This window comes from Cupressus sempervirens, chromosome 1, assembly GCF_028749045.1.
Source record: "Cupressus sempervirens isolate cs-2001-9-10 chromosome 1, ASM2874904v1, whole genome shotgun sequence".
NCBI lineage: Eukaryota > Viridiplantae > Streptophyta > Pinopsida > Cupressales > Cupressaceae > Cupressus > Cupressus sempervirens.
The window spans coordinates 392,701,885-392,721,466 of NC_143118.1; the positions used below are offsets into that span (position 1 = coordinate 392,701,885).

The window sequence follows — 19,582 nt, forward strand, 5'->3', positions numbered from 1 at the left end:
TAATAATCACCAAAAGGTTTAATTAAACAATTAAAACAAGGATACGTCGACCATACAGGGACGACATTGGTGAAATGTAAATAGTTGAATCACTAATTCCATGTGCCATTGATAGGGATATAATTCCTGCACATTAAACACATGATCAAGTGCAATTGCATATAATATCATAGCCGAAGCAATAAATGCATTAAATGACTAATTTAACCATTTATTCAATTTATACCTAAATAATCCATTTACATCACTCACTTCCGCACAAAGAAAAATGAATCAAGAATGAAGTAAATCACCATAGCATAAAATCCATCACATAACATAATTAGAGATATGTCCAAATACCAGATAACCAGATATCGTCATAGACCTACTGTCATCTCAAAATAGCATCAACATGCAATATGATAAACTGAACAACATAGCAGTATAGCATTTAAGATACTGAAATCAAAGTATAACATCCGACCCTCAGGTCATCTCAAAGTACAAATAATAAGAGTATCAAGTATCTCTCGAATCAAAATAAGCAAGGTACAGACTGCAAACACGAGAGGCACTGCATATCGCATGTTACACATCAATGACCTTTCTAGAACTAATTAAATGGTCCACAAATCTGAACATATGTGCACCAAACAGTCTTCTATCATCTTCTATGCTTGCCAACATTAATTCTTGCTTGCAATCAAGCTACAAGCAAAATACTGCAACTACCTTTGACTTAAATCTCTGCCCACTGGTCTGCTACCAGTCTTCATTAAATCATTTGTAACTCAACCAAACAATCACATAAAGTACAATGACCATAGACATGATGTGTACTCCTCCATCAACACAAATATAAGCTCACATATTCAAAATTACCAATCACTGTCTGTACTGAACTTATCAATGACCTGCAACATGCAAAATCTGAGTCTGTCAGCAACCTCAGAACATATGTTGACATTAATGATAAAACCCATCATCAATACAATATGTCTGCTACTTGAACAAACACTCTAAGTGCCAACAACCTTTCCTAATCCCAACATTATACCATACAAATGTAAATGGTGGTAGAGGCAATAACCATTAGAGGGTTCTCTAAGTGCTTATTGTTACAAGCTAGAGTTTGTTAATGTTTAAAGATTATATTATGCAAATGTACTAACATTGCCATTGTTATAGGTGTGTTCCAAATGCAGATTTGAAAGTCATATAGATATGAGAGGAGACATGTCTTATGATGGTTTAATCATTTACTTAATAATAATATATTAACAAAAATAATAATATGTATACATACATACATACATACATACATACAATAATATATGTTATTTAACATGGATAAGTATACATAGGAAATGATGATTTACTAATAACAATACTGTATCTCAGGTCAAATCAATCTGACTGAAGCTACAACCTTAACACCCTCTCTTAGCTAGGGAGGATTTGTAGAACAAATTATGCTCTCAAGTATATGAAGAGATATCATCTCAGTACAATATTCCTGGAATGACATATTTAAGGATATCAACATAAATCCATCAACTTAGATGTTATCTTTCAATATACTCTGAAGTACGATTCAACAAGAAATATCAATCATATGATATTCATCATACATATATTCTTTTGGTATGTGCACTGGCATCAAATCCATGAAGCCTATCAAAAGAATATGTTATATCCTAGAATGATACGAGTTATCTGATTTCCAACACTTCGAGACAACAACTTAACAAGAAATCACAATGTCATGGTCTCTATCATGACAATTATCATGATCTTCGGCACTCAGGGACAACAACTTAATGAAGTTTGATCATGATATGTTTGTTATCATGACTTCCAGCACTTTGGGACGACAACTTAATGAAGTCAGATCATGGTACATTTGTTATCATGACTTCCAACACTCTAGGACAACAACTTAATGAAGTCAGATCATGATACATTTGTTATCATGACTTCCATCGCTCTGGGACAACAACTTAATGAAGTCTGTCATGATAACAGGTCTACCATTTATAAGATCGTCACCTTACAATGGTTACCTTCTGGTTATATATGTCAATGAAAGATCGTCACCTTTCATTACACATCATATGCAAAATAGTGACCACCATGAACCAAGTCAGAGGGTGGTACAAGGGCTTTCACCTCAATTCTCTCTCATAGATAAGAATGCATTACAAGGAAGTTCACTTCGAACTTTTCCCTTATAGAGAAGAGATCACACTTCAAATTTCTCCCTTTGAAAAACAATCCTGGGAAGTCAAGTCCTCTAGTTACTCCCTTAGAGCTCTCTTTGCCTAAGGATGCTTGTCGAACTCCCTCTGAATTTGATATTGATCTTCCTGACTTTTTGGTGATAAGTCATTACTTCTGCATGATTTACACAAGAGGAGGCTCATAATCTCAAGCACTCACACAATTTCTAGACTCCCTATGAGTATCAATCTTCTAAGCTCCTGCGTTGCCTTTGAAGAAGTGTCATACTCCCTCTTAATGTGGAAGAATAGTCATAATCTCAATCATCAAGAATATTCGCTTAAAGATCTTCACTTTATCCAGTCTGGTCATTAGATGACTAATGAATTGTAGATCACAACTTTTTCCGAGCTACTGTCATAAGATTGAATTTGCACAATATTTTGGTAGCATGTGTAAAGTACCAAACTTCTTTTCCTGCAAGAACATCCTCAGACATAAAGGAAAAGATCAAGGCAAATAGCTCTTAATAGTATGTATAGAAACACAAATAGATAAATGTAATACTCAAAGATATGAAATACTTATCTGCACCTCAACATCTTTGATGTAAATCCTCCAATGAAGGTCCATATGCATCAAATCAGAAAATGCCTTAAATGGGGAATGAAACATTGGTTAAGGTAATTATTCACCCCACTCAATGTAAAATTCCCACTCCTATATCATTGTTCCATTTTAGATTTCTTCAAATATAGAAAACTTTCTTTCTTATATATTAGAACCTTAGTCTATTTTCATTCCCAACCATGAAGCTCTCACTTTGTACGTTTGTCCATAGAACTATTATACAACTTATTATAATCCTCTCATCCTTCCTATTTGAATGTATTTTATCTTGCTCTTATATATATCTCAACGAAAGGCTGGGATCCCTAATTTCCATTGAAATTTGCTAGTAAGGATCATAAATCTGAATCCAATTTCCAAATTAATATATTGACTTAGAAAACTTAATACCTAGAATATCCATTACTCACTGAGGAGTAATAAACTTATTCATCAGAACCATCCCCATCTCATATATTGGTTATATTGTAGATGTGTGAATAGCTTGGTAAGACTTCCAATCATTACCTCTCTATTGATATTTAGGCGTGGGCCAATTACTCTTCTTATATTGCTATATATATGTTCCCATTATCATTTCTACTAATATTAGATTTTACACTTCCTCAAATATTATATTATTAATATGCAAATAATTATTTTTTTAATTTGTCTCACGATGGGTACGTTGCATGCTCTTTTTCATTCATTTCCCTTTGAAATAGTTTGCTTAATGCATCTTTCGTCACCCTTTATAATGCATCCCTTGTTGTGCTTTTGCGATGGGTACTATATCTCCATTAGCTATGCATTAAACATCCCATCTGCTATCTCTGGAAATTTCTAACATGTCTTTGTTGACCATTACTAATTTGATAATAATTTGTAGTGAAACCTTTCTGTCTAAACTCTTCCTTCTTAGGTATCTACATACTTTGTGATTCAATATATTTTTCCATGTAATACGTCATTACACAGGCGGCTATATATGTGGATTTGTTTAGAGACGTTTTTAGACTAGGATTATCGATGTGGCCTGCCTTTATGCCACGTGTTATCTCTTTCTTATAGGTCTGATCTTCATACTTCAATTACTTGCAAATATATGCACCATTCTTGTTTCGTATACAAAGTCCCAACAACCTTGTTGAATTCCTGTTTACTGCAGTGTTACGTAGGAATGGTATTATGTGTCCCATGCATTTTATTGATTATCTAGAGATGAATAATCTTCCATGTATTTTCTTTTCCCCCTACATTCTGTGATTTTGAATGACTATCAAATGGTATGGATCATTGAGGTATAAATTTCCTACACAAATCCTTTGATTTTTATTATTGCTGAACTTCCTCCAGAGTGTTGATCTACACTTCTTCAAAATGGTTTTTCCCTTTGGTATTACTTGTTGACTGTACATGTGATTTCCTCATGCTCGTGTTTTTGTGTTCTATCCTTAATTTTGTTGTTGACGGGACTATCTATTCAACTTTGCTAGGTGTTCTTTTACCTTAGTGGAACCAGTGCCCAACATCCTTAATAGACCTTTGAGATGTCTTCGACGCTATAAAGGATTACGATCTGGATAGTAGGACCAGCTATTATACTTGCTTTTGTGTATAATTCTCTTCTTTAATGGTAACTTCCATCATGATCTTTGCCATGTGGTTGAGGGTTGGCACAAATTTGCTACAACATTTTTTTTAAGCACAAGTTGGAGCAATGTATTAATCTTGTTTGTCATTTACAATTGAGCCGCCTTGGTTTACCTTTTTGCATGGCTCGACACTCCATACTTTGCAAGCAGTCTTTCACACATGTTTGACCACTGATTAGGGTTTGATCAAATTGAATAGTTCAATAAAAATATGATTGACCCTTTTCAAAGAATCACACAAATCTCATCTGGCATTCAGCTGTGGAAACATTGCATAGACAGATGTTAACTATGTCTCTGTAATGGTAAAACTCCTGCTATATGTCTCCAGAAGAGCCTGCCAAGATCACAATGACCATGGATTGGAATTAAAGGCTTATTGTCTCCCATCTCACTCCATTAACTTGACCTTGGATATTGATCTCCTCATCGAGCTGCACTTTGTAGTCACATGCCAATCTGATGTTCATCCAGTGACCAGTCACGTAGACACAGAATTTGTAGTATGATTTGTGCATTGAATAGGTAGTCGGAACATTGAAAACATTTTCATTCACATCTCATTTGCCCATATCAAACTCTTCCATATTTCCGCACCACTCCTTTTCTTCCACTGGGTGAATTTGCAATTAAGTTATGAAGCCTTTAAGATAAAATATTAAATACAATCGTTGCCTAAATATTTCAAATTTGATGGCTTTCAACTCTCAATAATTCCTCTACTATTCCATTGCCTTAAAACACTTGCATTTGCAGCCTAGCTCTGATACCATGTCAATGTTTAAAGATCACATTTTGCAAATGTACTAACATTGCCATTGTTATAGGTGTGTTCCAAATGCAGATTTGAAGCTCATATAAATATGAGGAGACATGTCTCAATGGTTTAATCATCATTTAATTAATAATGATATATTAAGAAAAATAATAATATGTATAACAATACACACACACACACACACACACACACACACACACACACACACAATAATATATATTATTTAACATGGATAAGTATATATAGGAAATGATGATTTACCAATAACAATAATGTATTTTATATCAAATTAATCCGATTGAAGCTACAACCTTAACAGAGTTGTCTTTGCACTAAAAGATTGCCCTGTCGATGCCCGATACAACCACTAGACTTATAAAGCACAGGAGGTGGTTAAGTCATGTCATGAATCTCGAAGGGGAACATTGGCGGTTAGTCCAACATATTCTACCCCCCCTCCCGCAACGATTCTTGAGGAGATTTGAACTTGTGACCAAGCTCTGATACCACTTGTTACAAGCTATAGTTGTCATTACACCAAAAGATTGACTTGTCAATGCTCGATACAACTACGACTTATAGAAAACAAGAGGCCGTTAAGCCATGTCACGAATCCTGAAGGGGAATGTTGGTGGTTAGTCCAACACTTATTAGTTTATTTTTTATATACCATTTGTAGGTAAATTGAACAACTAAAGGATCTATCTTGGTAAATACTTGGGGCTAACTGCGCAAGGTCGGTAGTCATTGAACATTGAATGAATGGTTGATACTTATACAGAAAATGATTTTACTTAAAAGCAAACAAATGAAAGAGGCCATTACCATTATAGGGCTATGCTTGTGAATGTGTTTCCCTTATTTTAAATTTGGGATTGTAGTGCTGTTCCAATATCTCTTTGGAATAGTTTAGTATGTCATAGATTGATTAAGCTAGTTCTTTATGTCAAGTTGCCAAACTGAAAATAAGATCAGTCCTTGGGTGTTCAATTTTGGGCCAATAGACAAAATCCATAAAATAAGAATGTTATTCAGAATTCTTGAGTGCATAATTGTGTTAGTTGTAACTAGAGAACCAAAGATGTTATCCAATATTGGCTTGGTTAGGGTACTCATAGATGCGTAAGTGTAACGTACCATTTTTACTAAGCTGAAAAAAGAGAACATATTCTAAGATTATAACTGAATATTATAATGGAATGACATAAAGAGTTGAAATTCATTACATCATATAGAAAGGAAAACTATTAACTGAATTCATTATACAAAGATAAGTAATCAGAATTTAAGTAGTGACTATATCCATTTCATATGAAAGATGTCTAATATAACTTCCATAACCAACTTCTATGATTATATTTTGGAAGAAACTAGTAATTTAACCATATTTGCAATTATGCACTTCAAAGTAACATAAAAAATATGTACAAGCAAAACATTAAGAATTCATACATGTAATGTAATAATTGTTGATGTGTTGTGCAAGCCTCGACATTTGGTGAACAGGAGCTTAACTTCTCAACCATAGAGCTTAACATATCTTCACACAATCTCTTATGAGAAAGACCCTCCCTACCCCAGATTTAAGCTTGGGGCACCATAGTCCTGCCATCGGAGCATTCTGGTGTTAAGAGTGTTGGCTAAGCATCAGACAAGGTTGAGGAACTCCTCCAACAACCTCCCCTCTGTCAGCTAGCACTCTGACCTCTAGTGATCAATTGTGGCAAGCATGCCTCTAATCTACCTCGGCCAAGGATTTAGATGGGCAAATGAACAACCTGATCACCACCGCTCGACTTGACAACTGAATATACTTTGGACAATCATGAGCTGACTTGGACTAAACAGTTCTTTTTAAATTGTCATGCACTTTAGTTACTGATTTACAGTTTGTTCTTGCAGTGCTACCTCTCCTCTTCACCCATTTATACTCGATTCTGTTGCTATGGGGTGCATCCTGGGAGATTGCTGGTAACTATGCGCTATTTATCAATCAAAATTTATATATACAAATCTGATTCTTATCTCAACTGGTATATGACTAATACCAGTGTACAAGGCAAATATATACGAAGGAACCATCCTTACGCAAAATGTACAGTATTATGCATTATACAATATTTGTTCAACATTCTTAATGGGACCATTTTGGATCATACTCTACGGGTCTGTATTAGCACCCAATATGCATGGATAAAAGAACTATTGTGTATAAAGGGGAACAGTGCTGATGCTTATCAGAATTCTTAATACATCTTGAGCCTTGGTTACAGCCAAGATACCTAACCAAGATCGTGGTTACACATTATCATAATGTTCCTTCATTCCATAGTGCAATTCAAAAAGAAAAGATGCATTGTAAAAGGCATAGCATATGAAATATGAAATAAGACATGCGAAAATGATATCATGACCTGAAATGCAACTTAGAATCTGTTGACATGATCTTATAACACAGCTCCACGCAGAATCATTGTCATAAGCGTTGCCAATACTGTAGTTGAGGCATGGTAGTATGATCTTGGAATACTGCTTGAAGGAATTATGGAGAAAGAGAAGAGCTTCGGTTCAGAGCAATCACGTGGAGAAGAAAATGAATTATCATTTTTAGTCCTCAGCTTCGGGGAGAGTAAAATAAGGCCTCCCATGGCTTCTTCGGTTACAAGAAAAGAAGCTCAATCAAGGCCAAACACCGGTTTATGAATGAAGCCATAATTAAAACATAAAGATTGTACTTTCTCATGGTTTATGTCATATATATATATTGTCATCAGGCTATTGAATTCTACCTATAGTTGACGTACACACACACACACACACACACACGTGTGTGTAATTTTGAGAGCACGTATAATTCTGTTTATTATTATATTGCCCGTGCACACACGCATATACGTATATATACATGTAAGTGCAACTTATAGATGTTAGCAAATAACATGGTGTCATTATATATATATAAAGTTACATTTGTTGACCATTCCAGTGTCTCATAAATAAAAGAAAGGTAATAGTTTCTCTCAAGATATTCAATTTGTAATATTTCCCTTGTTTTTAAGAATCGACCGAGTAGCTCATGACTGTCCAAGGTATACTCTGTTGCCTAGCTGTTAAATCCTTCACCAAAGTAGTTATAACCCATACTTGATGGTCTGACGGTGGACTAAATTGGTGCCCCATTCCTTAAATCCCATTTAGCAATGCTTCCCCCCTTTGTCTGCTCCTGCAACCAAAAATGCATATTTCCACAATGATAACATGTTCCTCCATTTAAATTGAAATATCAGCAAAACACAAGAACTGATGGCTGTCACACAGGCTAACCAACACTATCATTTATCTTAAAATATAAGCATTCGTTTTTTAGTCAAAATAACAATAATCAAGTAACAAGTCATTTTCACATGAATCAATTCGGTTAGTCATAACTTCCATTTCACAAGATCATGATATCTGAGAGTTTTTAACTAACCATTACAACGGCTATAAGATTATTTTAAAAGATAATTTTTTTGGGATGTAACAGTAAGGTTTGGATACTGTCTAATTTTACTTATGAGAATTATTACTTTCACTTTCCCTGGTACTAGCTACTTTTATAGTTTATATTATTTTTAAATGATTTTAACTTTGAACTTGTAATGTCACCTTACTTTTATAATGTGGTTTGATTGTAATGCTTACTGCTGATGTTGCTCACTTTCACTTTTCCTGGTACTAGCCACTTTTATAATTTGTTTTATTTTTAGATGATTTCAACTTTGAACTTGTTACATTACCTCACTTTTATAATGTGGTTTAATTGTAATGCTCATTGCTGATGTTTCTCACTTCACACATTTCTACGTAAATGAAATCTGAAAAGTAGCTGTTTTATATTGTAAAGCTCATAGCAGAAAACTGTATATTTTTGCAACAGCATTTGAATCTCATGCCATGTTCCTTGTTGTATTAGTTGTTATCTGTGTTCTTGACAACTGGCACCTACTTTGATCTCTATTTGCAGGCAGAAGCTCTGATGAATTTAGATTTGAAAAGAGCTGTAGTGTTACTTGTCCAGCAACGGAAGTTTATCCCACCATCTGATGTAGTTTCACAGTTGTTGAAGTTTGGCAATGATAAGACACACAGATTATACCTGCACGAATATTTGCATGCACTCTTTGAGACAGATCCTAATGCAGGGGAAGAATTCCATGGCCTTCAGGTAATATTTGTTTGTATTCAATAGTTTGGTTATGATGTTAATGTCTAGTGTGGTGATGAATAATTTTGTAATCTATGATATCATAACCTCCTTCTGTGCTGGTTGGTTTCATATTTGGGCTTTAGTTGCATAATATCATAGTTGGAAAGCTCCCACTCAGCAATAACTCACCATGCTCCAAAAAGTTTATTTGGGAAAACATCCGCCAGCTTTTCAAAAAAACTACGGAAAAACTTGAGAACCTAAAAAAATCTGCTTAAATTTAATAAAAAACAAAAAACACCTTTTTTTGCCTTTAATGCTGCTGTCTGTCACGCAGCTGAGTCGCAGCTAAAAACTTGCCGAGGTAAAAAATTGGCAAGTTTTTAGAAGTGCAGAGTTGTGATTTGATTAGTTGCTAATCGCCGATTATGCCAACCATGCATAATATACAACGTATATCTAAAAACTGTGGTATATCTAGTAGGTAATTAGGTACCAGGCATTTTACTGTGTGAGCCCAGGGGTGTTGAAGGCTCTTACAATATTACCTTGCAAGGTGGATAAGTGTTCAATGAATGAAAGATATGACATACCTGAGAAGGCCATAATGACTTCTGTACTATATTTTAGTATTTTGTTTAAAAACAATCTATCATTTGTTTCACATGGCAAGATTTCTGTGCATTCTCAAATTTATGTCAAAGTAAGGAGAGGCTAGCAATTGCAGCTTTTATTGATGCCACTGAGTTTAGATATAATTAATATCTCAGGTTTTGTGATGCTTATTTAGTAATGGTTGTTTGGGTATCAATCAATCAATTTCTGTCTTGTTTTTTGTCTAGTTCCCTTCCTTTCCTTGACCCTTCACCTTTACCCTGGATCCCTTTTGCATAGGAATGTAATTAACCATAAATCTCTTCATTTCATCCTTTTTTCCATAGCCGAAATCTTCGCAATCGTATTCCTTCTGGAAAACCACCTTCTGAATGAAGTGAAGGCCTGTGAGGATATTATACAGATTAACAGCTTATCAGCCACTATTTAAATGTATATTGCTTATTAGTTTTAAATAATTACTAAGTGAAATTTTATCATGGGTTTCTTCATGCATCCAAAGTTGACACCTCTCAATGAACAGATGTGTAGTTAGTTATTTGAGTTACTTTGTAGCTTGTTAAGCATACACACACACATGCATATATATTAAAAGAGTCTCTCTCTCTACACACACACACACACACTAGAAGCAGGAAATTCTTTAAAAAAAGAAGAAGGATCCCCCCACTCTCTCTCTGTTTCTCTAATAAAACAAAAACGAGGAATTGGGGGAGACAAATGGCTCAATTACAATAGAATCTTATTGTAGGCATGCCGCACTTGCAGCAAAAACAAGGAGTAAGGGAAGACAAAACCTGAATTATGAGATTCTCATCATGGAGATGATCAAATGGTTGTCAAAAAACAACTATTGACTAGGGGGCTGAGATGATGTCATTGGCCTTATTGGTCATCATATCTGCTAACTTTCAATAGGAGCTTGTCTAAAATTTATGGTGTCAAAAAGATCAATTAAAATTGATGAATAATATTTTGTCCCTTTTGAGTGTAATGAGTTAAAACATGCACTTCAACAGATTTCTATTAAACATGTGTAAAAATGGGCAAGAGAGCATTGAAAATTAAGGAACCATTTGGCTCATTTTTGAGAGTTTAATGGATCATTACATTGGGCTTGCACTGTTGTAAGGGGCTGCCTTGGTTTAGTTTGTCTTTTGTTTGAATTTGGGCTTCTTATAATTTGATTATGTTTTTTGGACTTGAATTCAAGCTAAGAAACAGTGCACAAAACTATGCATTATATTTTAATGTTATAACTGAGTACTTCCAATCAACAATGCTCATTTTGGATTATATAGATCATTGTTTGAATGTTGCAGAATAGAAATGAACTGCTTGCAGATCTTGTTTTGTCTCTAATCACCGATATGAGTGCCCAGAATTACTGACAGTACTACATAGTTGGCTTGTAAAGCATAAGAGACCGGTAAAAATCACATTCAGCACTAACCAGTGCCCAGGTATGTTGATCATACCATTCGTAAATGAGCTTCCAAGTGGTGCAGCTGGTTGTAACTATAATAAATACCAAAATGCCCTCCAATCTGCTGTGTTGGCTGCTAAAAGCCACACAGATCTTTGGAAATGTTCAGGAGTTTGTTACAATTTCTGAAGCTGTCTAAACAACAATAAGCATCCTTACTTTATGTAGTATTGATGTCCTCCAACACAAAATCACATTCAAATCACATTCAGCACTAACCAGTGCCCAGGTATGTTGATCATACCATTCGTATATGAGCTTCCAAGTGGTGCAGCTGGTTGTAACTATAATAAATACCAAAATGCCCTCCAATCTGCTGTGTTGGCTGCTAAAAGTCACACAGATCTTTGGAAATGTTCAGGAGTTTGTTACAATTTCTGAAGCTGTCTAAACAACAATAAGCATCCTTCCTTTATGTAGTATTGATGTCCTCCAACACAAAATCCAGCCATAGACATACACGTTTTGAAAATAGATGCTCAAAGATTCTCCAGACTGTGTCTTCCAACAGCAAAGAGAATCACAGCAAAGAAGGATTTTATCCTCCAGTCCCTTGAAGGGACTTCGTTCACTTTGAATAGACCAGTTAATATGATCGAAATGATGAACTTTAATGCTATGAAATTACGCTCAACATCATGCTTGATAATGATATCTCATCATGGATATAAATTTTTTATGAAGATGCAGTTGCGTGATTCACTTGATGCGTTGAGAACCCTTAATGAGCTAAGAAAGGCTCGATTAATGTCAGTAGATTTCCACAATCCATGAATGTAAATCGTAGTTTTTGCTTCTGGATTCATTTGTGTGTCATTATTCACATCAATGTTTTGGATCACACTCTGTAATTTATCATCAGAATGAAATAGAGCATAAAGAGAAAGCATAAAGAGAAAGAAAATGACAATAGATCACAATGTGATCCGCAATGCTGATGTAAAAAATGATACATAATCAAATCCCAAAGCAAAAACTAGAAAAGATTCGATTTCCAATCTGAAACTTTCAAGGCTAGACAATGGTGATGTCCAACAGATTAAGCCGATTACTAACTGCTTAAAGGGTTTATGTTTCATATTTTGAGTCAGACTTCTTAGTGATTTTGTGTACAAGAATGATCAGCATCAAGGTCGAACGGCATATAATATACTTTCACAGATGTACCAGATTGTCATTGTATTAGTAAACTTGTCAAAGAGGATTGGTGATGTTGCACTGTTCAATTGAGGAGCAAACTGTTACCATCTCTTCGGAGTCTTGACAAAGTCGTAACCTTCAGGATAGGCTTGGTGTGGTTAGTAGATTGATCATTATGGGATGGTATTACAGTAATATTGTAATTTTTAGTCTATGATGGGATATTCTTTATTCTTTTAGTTCTTATCCATTTGCTCTATTAGTTGTTGATCTTGTCTTTTGTTTTTTATGGATAATTGGTTTCATCAGGATTCTTTTACACTCTTTGTTTAACATCAAATATCTTGGTAATCATTTTGTTTCTTGTATTTTTTTCCTTTAATATACCCCTATTTCAAGCCTCATTTATATTATTCACCATTTGTTACCAATATGTTAAGTGAATAGCATTGACAGCCAATCCATTGCAATGAACACTAGTTGATTGACAATCTGGTGAGACTCATTGTGAAATGTCATTTCAAATGATTCTTTTGAACACTTGCCTGTAAGGCTGCAGGTTCTTTGAGTTTAGCCAGTAATGGTGGTTCTCTAGGTTGAAGATTAGATGGTGGTGGAGGGGGCTTTATTCCTTGAGATTCTTTCTTTAGCAAAGGATGATTTAATTTGCGACTTGCTATTTTATCAACTTTTTCTAGCTCATTATCATATGCTATAACTTAATCTAATTGAATGGGTACTTCATTCTTTGAATGGCTTTGATGCCCTGCCTCAGTAATGGGCTTTCACTTGATTGCATTTGCTTGAATACTAAACATCAAATTTGAATTGGTTGTACAATATCAATAGACTTCCAAAGGGGAGAAATTGGGGTTGTTTTGAAACAGGAGCATTCCATAGAGGTTAACTTGAATCTTATAATATTTATGGCAACAAGCTCAATAAAAACATACAAAACGCTTGAAAGTAAAAGAAAAATAGAACCTAACTTAGTTTAAGAATTTGCACATGCAATATATTCATAGGACAAAAAAACAAGAATTTGAAAGAAAACAAACCTCTTTGCAAAAATCTTCCTCGACAATCTGCTTCGTAAGTGAATGAGCTATTGCACATTTGTAGGAATAGCAAATCAGTCACTCTGAATCCTTCACCAATCAATCTGTAAGTCTATTCTTTTGATGGCAAGCAATTGAGAAAGCTGAACAAAAATAAGTGACTTTTGTGTTTTGCATTTGCAATGACACAAACGACTGTGTTTTAAATGCCTTTGAAATGAGTTTTAAGGTTTAAGGATGCATTCAAGTCAAAGTCAAATGTCTTAAAGAATTAAAAAATATCAAAAATTGATATTAAATTTTTAAAAAATGCCCAGACTAACCATTGGTTTCTCAAAACTAGTCTAGCTTTGATTTGGATTCGTCAAGTTGAAAAATGTCCCCTAGGCACATCCCTGTCAGCACTGAACTGAGATTCAAACTTAAGACATCCCTGTAGCAAACCAGTAACATAGATAAAGGCTGTCATTACTTGTTAACATTAACACACTCGCGCCATTAATTATATATTTTTTCTATGCATATATATAATTTTAAATTATTGGCCTGGAGGCTCTACAGTTGGAGTCAGTTGGGGGGGGGGGCGGGTGTTGGTGGAATCTGTGAAATTAAATTATGAAATAAAAAAAATGTGAAATTAAATTATTAATTTCAAAATCTGCAATACTCTTTGGAATGATTTCCCCGAATTGCAGAGTAAATTCTAAAATCTCTGCTGTTCACCACTAAACTATAATTTTATATCTTCCAAAATAAATAAAACTTCATATCCACCTCCGCACCGGGCTCCATTGAATGGTTCATAACTATAACTGTTTATTGCATGTAGCCACTTACGGGGTTTTCAACATCTTCTCTGCAAGTTGACAAGATTAACATTAAATAAATGGCGTTCTGTGAAACGTAGTGGAGCTTTCTGTGAAGCGGCATTGTGATAAGCAATAAAATGAGTGCTTTTAGTTTCAGAGAGGAAATAATTATTTTGTGAGCCTTTTAAGAAGGGTTTTTAGGAGTGTGTAAAGGGGGTTTGTTTTCCACAGATTTCTTATACGTTTGCTTGATATTGGGTGTTATTGTTTTAATGCCTTTGTTGGTTATTTTGGAATTTACCTCATCAAGAATGGTTTGTAATTCAAGTCCATCCTCCTTTTTCTTGGATTGTTTAGCTCAGCTATTTTCGGGCATGAATTCCAACCTTTGGATTCCGTTATCCCTTTAAATTTGTGTCTATTTTTTGGCAATTGTATTTTTTGGGAAAACAGGTGTATGGAATCATAGTGTTGATTTAGAAAGTGTGGACTCGTTATTTTGGCCTTTCTGATTCTCTACTAGAATCATCATCCTATTCTTCATCATCAAGTCCACACACACATGCACACGCATGCACACGCGCATGCATGCGCACATGCACACATGCACGCTCACACGCACGCATGCCGCACACAAACAAATATATGTATTTGTACAGACGGCCCCAAAACAAAGTTGAACGCTTGCCAATCTCAAACCCTAATCCGGACACAAATACGAACCGGCAACTTAGATCAAAAGTGATATTAGTTTTTGTGCTCAAGCTTCTCTTCTTGTTTAGGCAGGGTGTACAGAATTCTGGCCTTTGTACACATCATCTGAACGTTCGATGTTTAATTTTCTACTTCTGGCTTAATGTTTGCCATTATAGGCTGATAACTTGTATCAGTCTCTGAGGCTTGTACACTCCAAATGCTATATCATCCAACTGACATGAAGACTATTTTACAATGATGCGAGCTTCTAAGAAGTTGAAAAAAGTGGTGTCTTTTTGTTCACTTTGGAGACTAAACGTATCCTAACTCCACAACTATCATGTGTAGGTAGAGCTTTATGCAGAATATGAGCCCAGATTGCTTCTCCCATTCCTCCGCAGCAGCCAACATTACTCCCTTGACAAGGTGAATACACACTTGTAGTGAATTTCCAAGTGAAATATAAAATGTAATTTGTTTTCAGTAGTGAGCAGAGTTTCAAGTTTAAATGATGCAGGCTTATGAGATTTGTATCAGAAGAGGTCTTATAAAAGAGCAAGTATTTATTCTTGGGAGGATGGGCAATTCAAGGAAGGCTCTTGCACTTATCATAAATAAATTGGAAGATATGGAACAGGTAGGGTTCTGTTTTTAAATTGTTATCATGGCAACTAGAAATCTTTATGGAAGACAGTAGAGGTTTGACTATAAGAATGCCAGTCAAGCGTTCAACATTCTTGAAAAACTGATCAGAATATTTTTACACTCACAGTTCAAGCATTGAGGATGCATTATGATGTTGTGTTCAACTAAAATATTTCGTATGTTGACAGGCTATAGAGTTTGTCACAATGCAACATGATGATGATCTGTGGGAGGAGCTGATTAAGCAAAGCCTTGGCAATCCAGAAATGGTTAGCCCATAGAACTTCTCCTTCTGATAATATATTATCTCCATTGTCTCGTGTTTCTTTGTTTGAATCTTTTTTGCTTTGGTATTGCTGTAAGTCTTGTGAGACATTAATTTCTAATTTACATTTGGTTATCGCAATTAGGTTGGAATGTTACTGGAGCACACAGTGGGTAATCTAGATCCGCTTCATATTGTAAATATGGTACCAAATGGTTTGCGTATCCCAAGGCAAGTAGAATGTTGTCTGTTTATTTCGGTTTGCCTGGTTTTTGAGTTTTTAAAATAAGATTTAACATATTTTTTATGCAGGTTAAGGGATCGGCTTGTCAAAATTATCACAGATTATCGCACAGAAACTTCACTTCGGCATGGTTGCAATGACATTCTAAAGGTAATAATTTTTTAAGATCTATATGTGATTCATCTTTCGGTAAACATTTTATAGATCCATCTGCCTGAATATTGAAGTGTTGGTAATCAAAGCACCTAGTGATTGAAGAGTACCTTTTATGACTTGGCTTGCTTTGTTATTTTATGCATGAAGTTTAGAAGTATATAATAATACATTTCACTTGTTTTAGGAATGACTTTTTATTTAGTGTCACCATGCTGTCTTGATTATTTTTCAAGACTTGATTTTGTCTTGCTTGGCAATAACAGGCTGACTGTGTGAACCTGCTGGTAAAATATTATTATGAGGCTCGTCATGGTATTTACATTGGAAGTAGGGAAGACGAGTTTAATGCAAATAAGCATCAAGTTAGAGATGACAGAGGACTAAGAAATGGGAAGAGTACAACAAAGAACTTGAGTTCAAGGGCCACGGGGAGGTGTTGCATATGCTTGGATCCCATCTCTATCCAGAATGTTTCAATTGTAGCTTTCTTTTGCTCTCATACTTATCATACCACGTGTCTTACGGATACAAGTTCATCCATCACAAAAAATTCAAGCCAAAAGAGCAGTCCAAAAGTTTCCAGAGGTTTTGGAGACCCAGAAGAAAACTCTTTCGATGATGAAGAATCGGATGATGATTCTAGTACTGATTCTGATGGGCTGCGCATGCGTTGTATTCTATGCACCACGGCTGCAAAATCATCAAAAAGAAAAGCCTGATTCATAATTTTAATGTGCATTGTTTTATTTGGTTTTGCCTTATTGTTTGTAACATTATATAGGCGTTTTCTGTGTCTTTTTGGTGATCCTTTGACAGAAGGTGTTTTCTAGTTCATATTATTTCCCTCCCATTTGCAGGTTCTGCATCTTAAAGTGATAATAGATTTATGTTGAGTGATTACTTTAGGTTTTTTCAGGTGGGAGGTAAATGCTTATTATAGTGAAAACCAAAGTTTTGAAGTTCAGCATTCCAACATGACATTGCAAGATCCTTTTACATGTACTGTCTAAATTATTTATTTGTTTATTTTTTTTTAAAGTAAAGACTTGAAAGGCTAGACTTCCAAGAAGTCTTGAAATTTTTACGACACACCTCTTTTAATGTCAGATGAACAAATGGTTATCCTTATACTGCTGCAGCGTTTGTGACAAATGGCAGCTGTACACAAAAGAGCAGAAGCAATAACAGTTTCTTCTAGTCATTTATAATCAACAGATGATCTGGGTTGCCAAAAATTGAGGCTGTAAATGGATATCTGAAATAAAATGGTGTAATATTACTTTAATATCTTTATCATGAGGCAATCTTCATCAGTCTATCTTCCATGAGTTTTACTCAGATCTGATGTACCGTATTGGGATCTGATTTTTCAGACTATCAGCTATGTTTGAATTCTGTAGTTTAGAAGACTTCCAGCTCCGATTTAGCCACATAAACCAACTATAATAATTAAGCTTTTTATGTCTCACACATGATTTTGTATGATGTATAAATGAGCACTTGAAACTTCTTTAGCGTCCAACTCAAACTGTGGGTGTGCAGTTTGAAACCTCGTATTTAACTTTGGGGTAGAATTTCAAGGCTGATATTATATGCTGCCTGACAGTATGGAAAGGTATGAATCTAGGCTGGATCAACTCTGAAATAACTAATTTCTTTGTTAACGTTTCTTTCAAATATCACTTGAGATTTTTCAATACAGGTGACATTTCTCTAAGGAACAGAAAGGATTCAAAAGTGGGGCATCGTGCAAAAATGAACTAGGCATTTCCTCGTTGATTACATTTTATAGATGATTGGCACTTTCCTTTCTTGTCTGATACAATTTTCTCTCGCCTCAGTATATCATAGAACAGTTGAACTGAATGTGCAAGTTGTAGGTTGTCAAGAAGCTAAATAAAGAGTTGGAACAAAAGCAGACAATGGGAACCATGGGGAAGCAATGGGCATCACTATACAGAGTGGGGTAATTGGAAATAGCGGTGCAAAGTCTGCATTGCCTTTTCCTGATGTGGTCGTTTCCAAATTCCATGCTATAGAGATTTTAAGATGGACAAAGAGCAACTTTACTTTCAAAAGGAATGTATTAATATGAAAAAACAATATACCCCATAAAAGGTGGTCTATGTTCACTTATCATTGTTTCTTATAATTGATTATTGATTATGATTAAACAATGTTTATTACATAATATTATAGCCAATTCCGATTTAGCAAAATATCAAATCAAACAATAAATAATTAAATATTAATATTGTCAGAAAGGTAAAATCAAACAAATTATTATTAATTATGAAGAAATATTTAATTAGTGATGAATTGTCATTGAGCTCATGATAGGAAAGGATGATCTAAATGATACTTTATGATTTATAAGTTCAATGAAAATAGATTTTGGTTTTTTTATTTTTTTATTTTTTTATTTATTGGAAGTGATCCCATTTTTCAACAATAACAACTCTCTTCCTAAGCACAACAAAAATACTTTAATGTCTACATCAATTTTGAGAATGAAAATATTTTAGTTTTTTTAATCTCTTGATTGATGATACCATGACTTGTTATACAAAGGATGAAGTTAGTAGTTATGCTAAATATGAAACTATTTCAAAGGATTTCTAATGTGAGGTGTCACTTGCTAGTCATGTGAGTACGAGGAAGTTAAAAAATCTTCTTACACATGATCTACAACAACATGCCTTGGACCAATTAGTTATCACTTCCCACTTTTGATGGATCAAGCAAGTGTTCTATAAATGTATACAGAAGTTGGACATCTTTTAGACCTCTATATTTTTGAGGGTACAAAGCAGTGGGCTACTACTACAGGGACATGTCCATCACAGTGCATGATGAATGATGAATTCTATAGAAGTCTTACTGAAATATTTGGTAATAAGGAAAACAAAGTTCTTTTTTTGGGAATTCGCATAGAAAAAATATAGAGGGGTTGAGAGTTATGCTTTTGATATTCACAAATGCCTTGTCATAGATATGACTATTATAAAAGGGAGGTTGATTGTGTTGTTTACATA

At 34.7% G+C, this 19,582-nt stretch overlaps 1 protein-coding gene across 1 annotated transcript in view; it reads left to right on the top strand.

The window, feature by feature from the left end:
• The window catches only part of VPS41 (vacuolar protein sorting 41), a 49,163-nt gene extending 31,320 nt beyond the window's left edge, over nt 1-17,843 (top strand). The window contains exons 13-19 of the mRNA XM_089826730.1: nt 9,251-9,451; nt 15,586-15,663; nt 15,755-15,874; nt 16,071-16,151; nt 16,293-16,378; nt 16,460-16,541; nt 16,811-17,843. Of these exons, the coding sequence (XP_089682856.1) occupies nt 9,251-9,451; nt 15,586-15,663; nt 15,755-15,874; nt 16,071-16,151; nt 16,293-16,378; nt 16,460-16,541; nt 16,811-17,266 (1,104 nt within the window). The 3' untranslated portion in view covers nt 17,267-17,843. The remainder of the gene's footprint in view (nt 1-9,250; nt 9,452-15,585; nt 15,664-15,754; nt 15,875-16,070; nt 16,152-16,292; nt 16,379-16,459; nt 16,542-16,810) is intronic.
• Nucleotides 17,844-19,582: the final 1,739 nt, after the last annotated feature.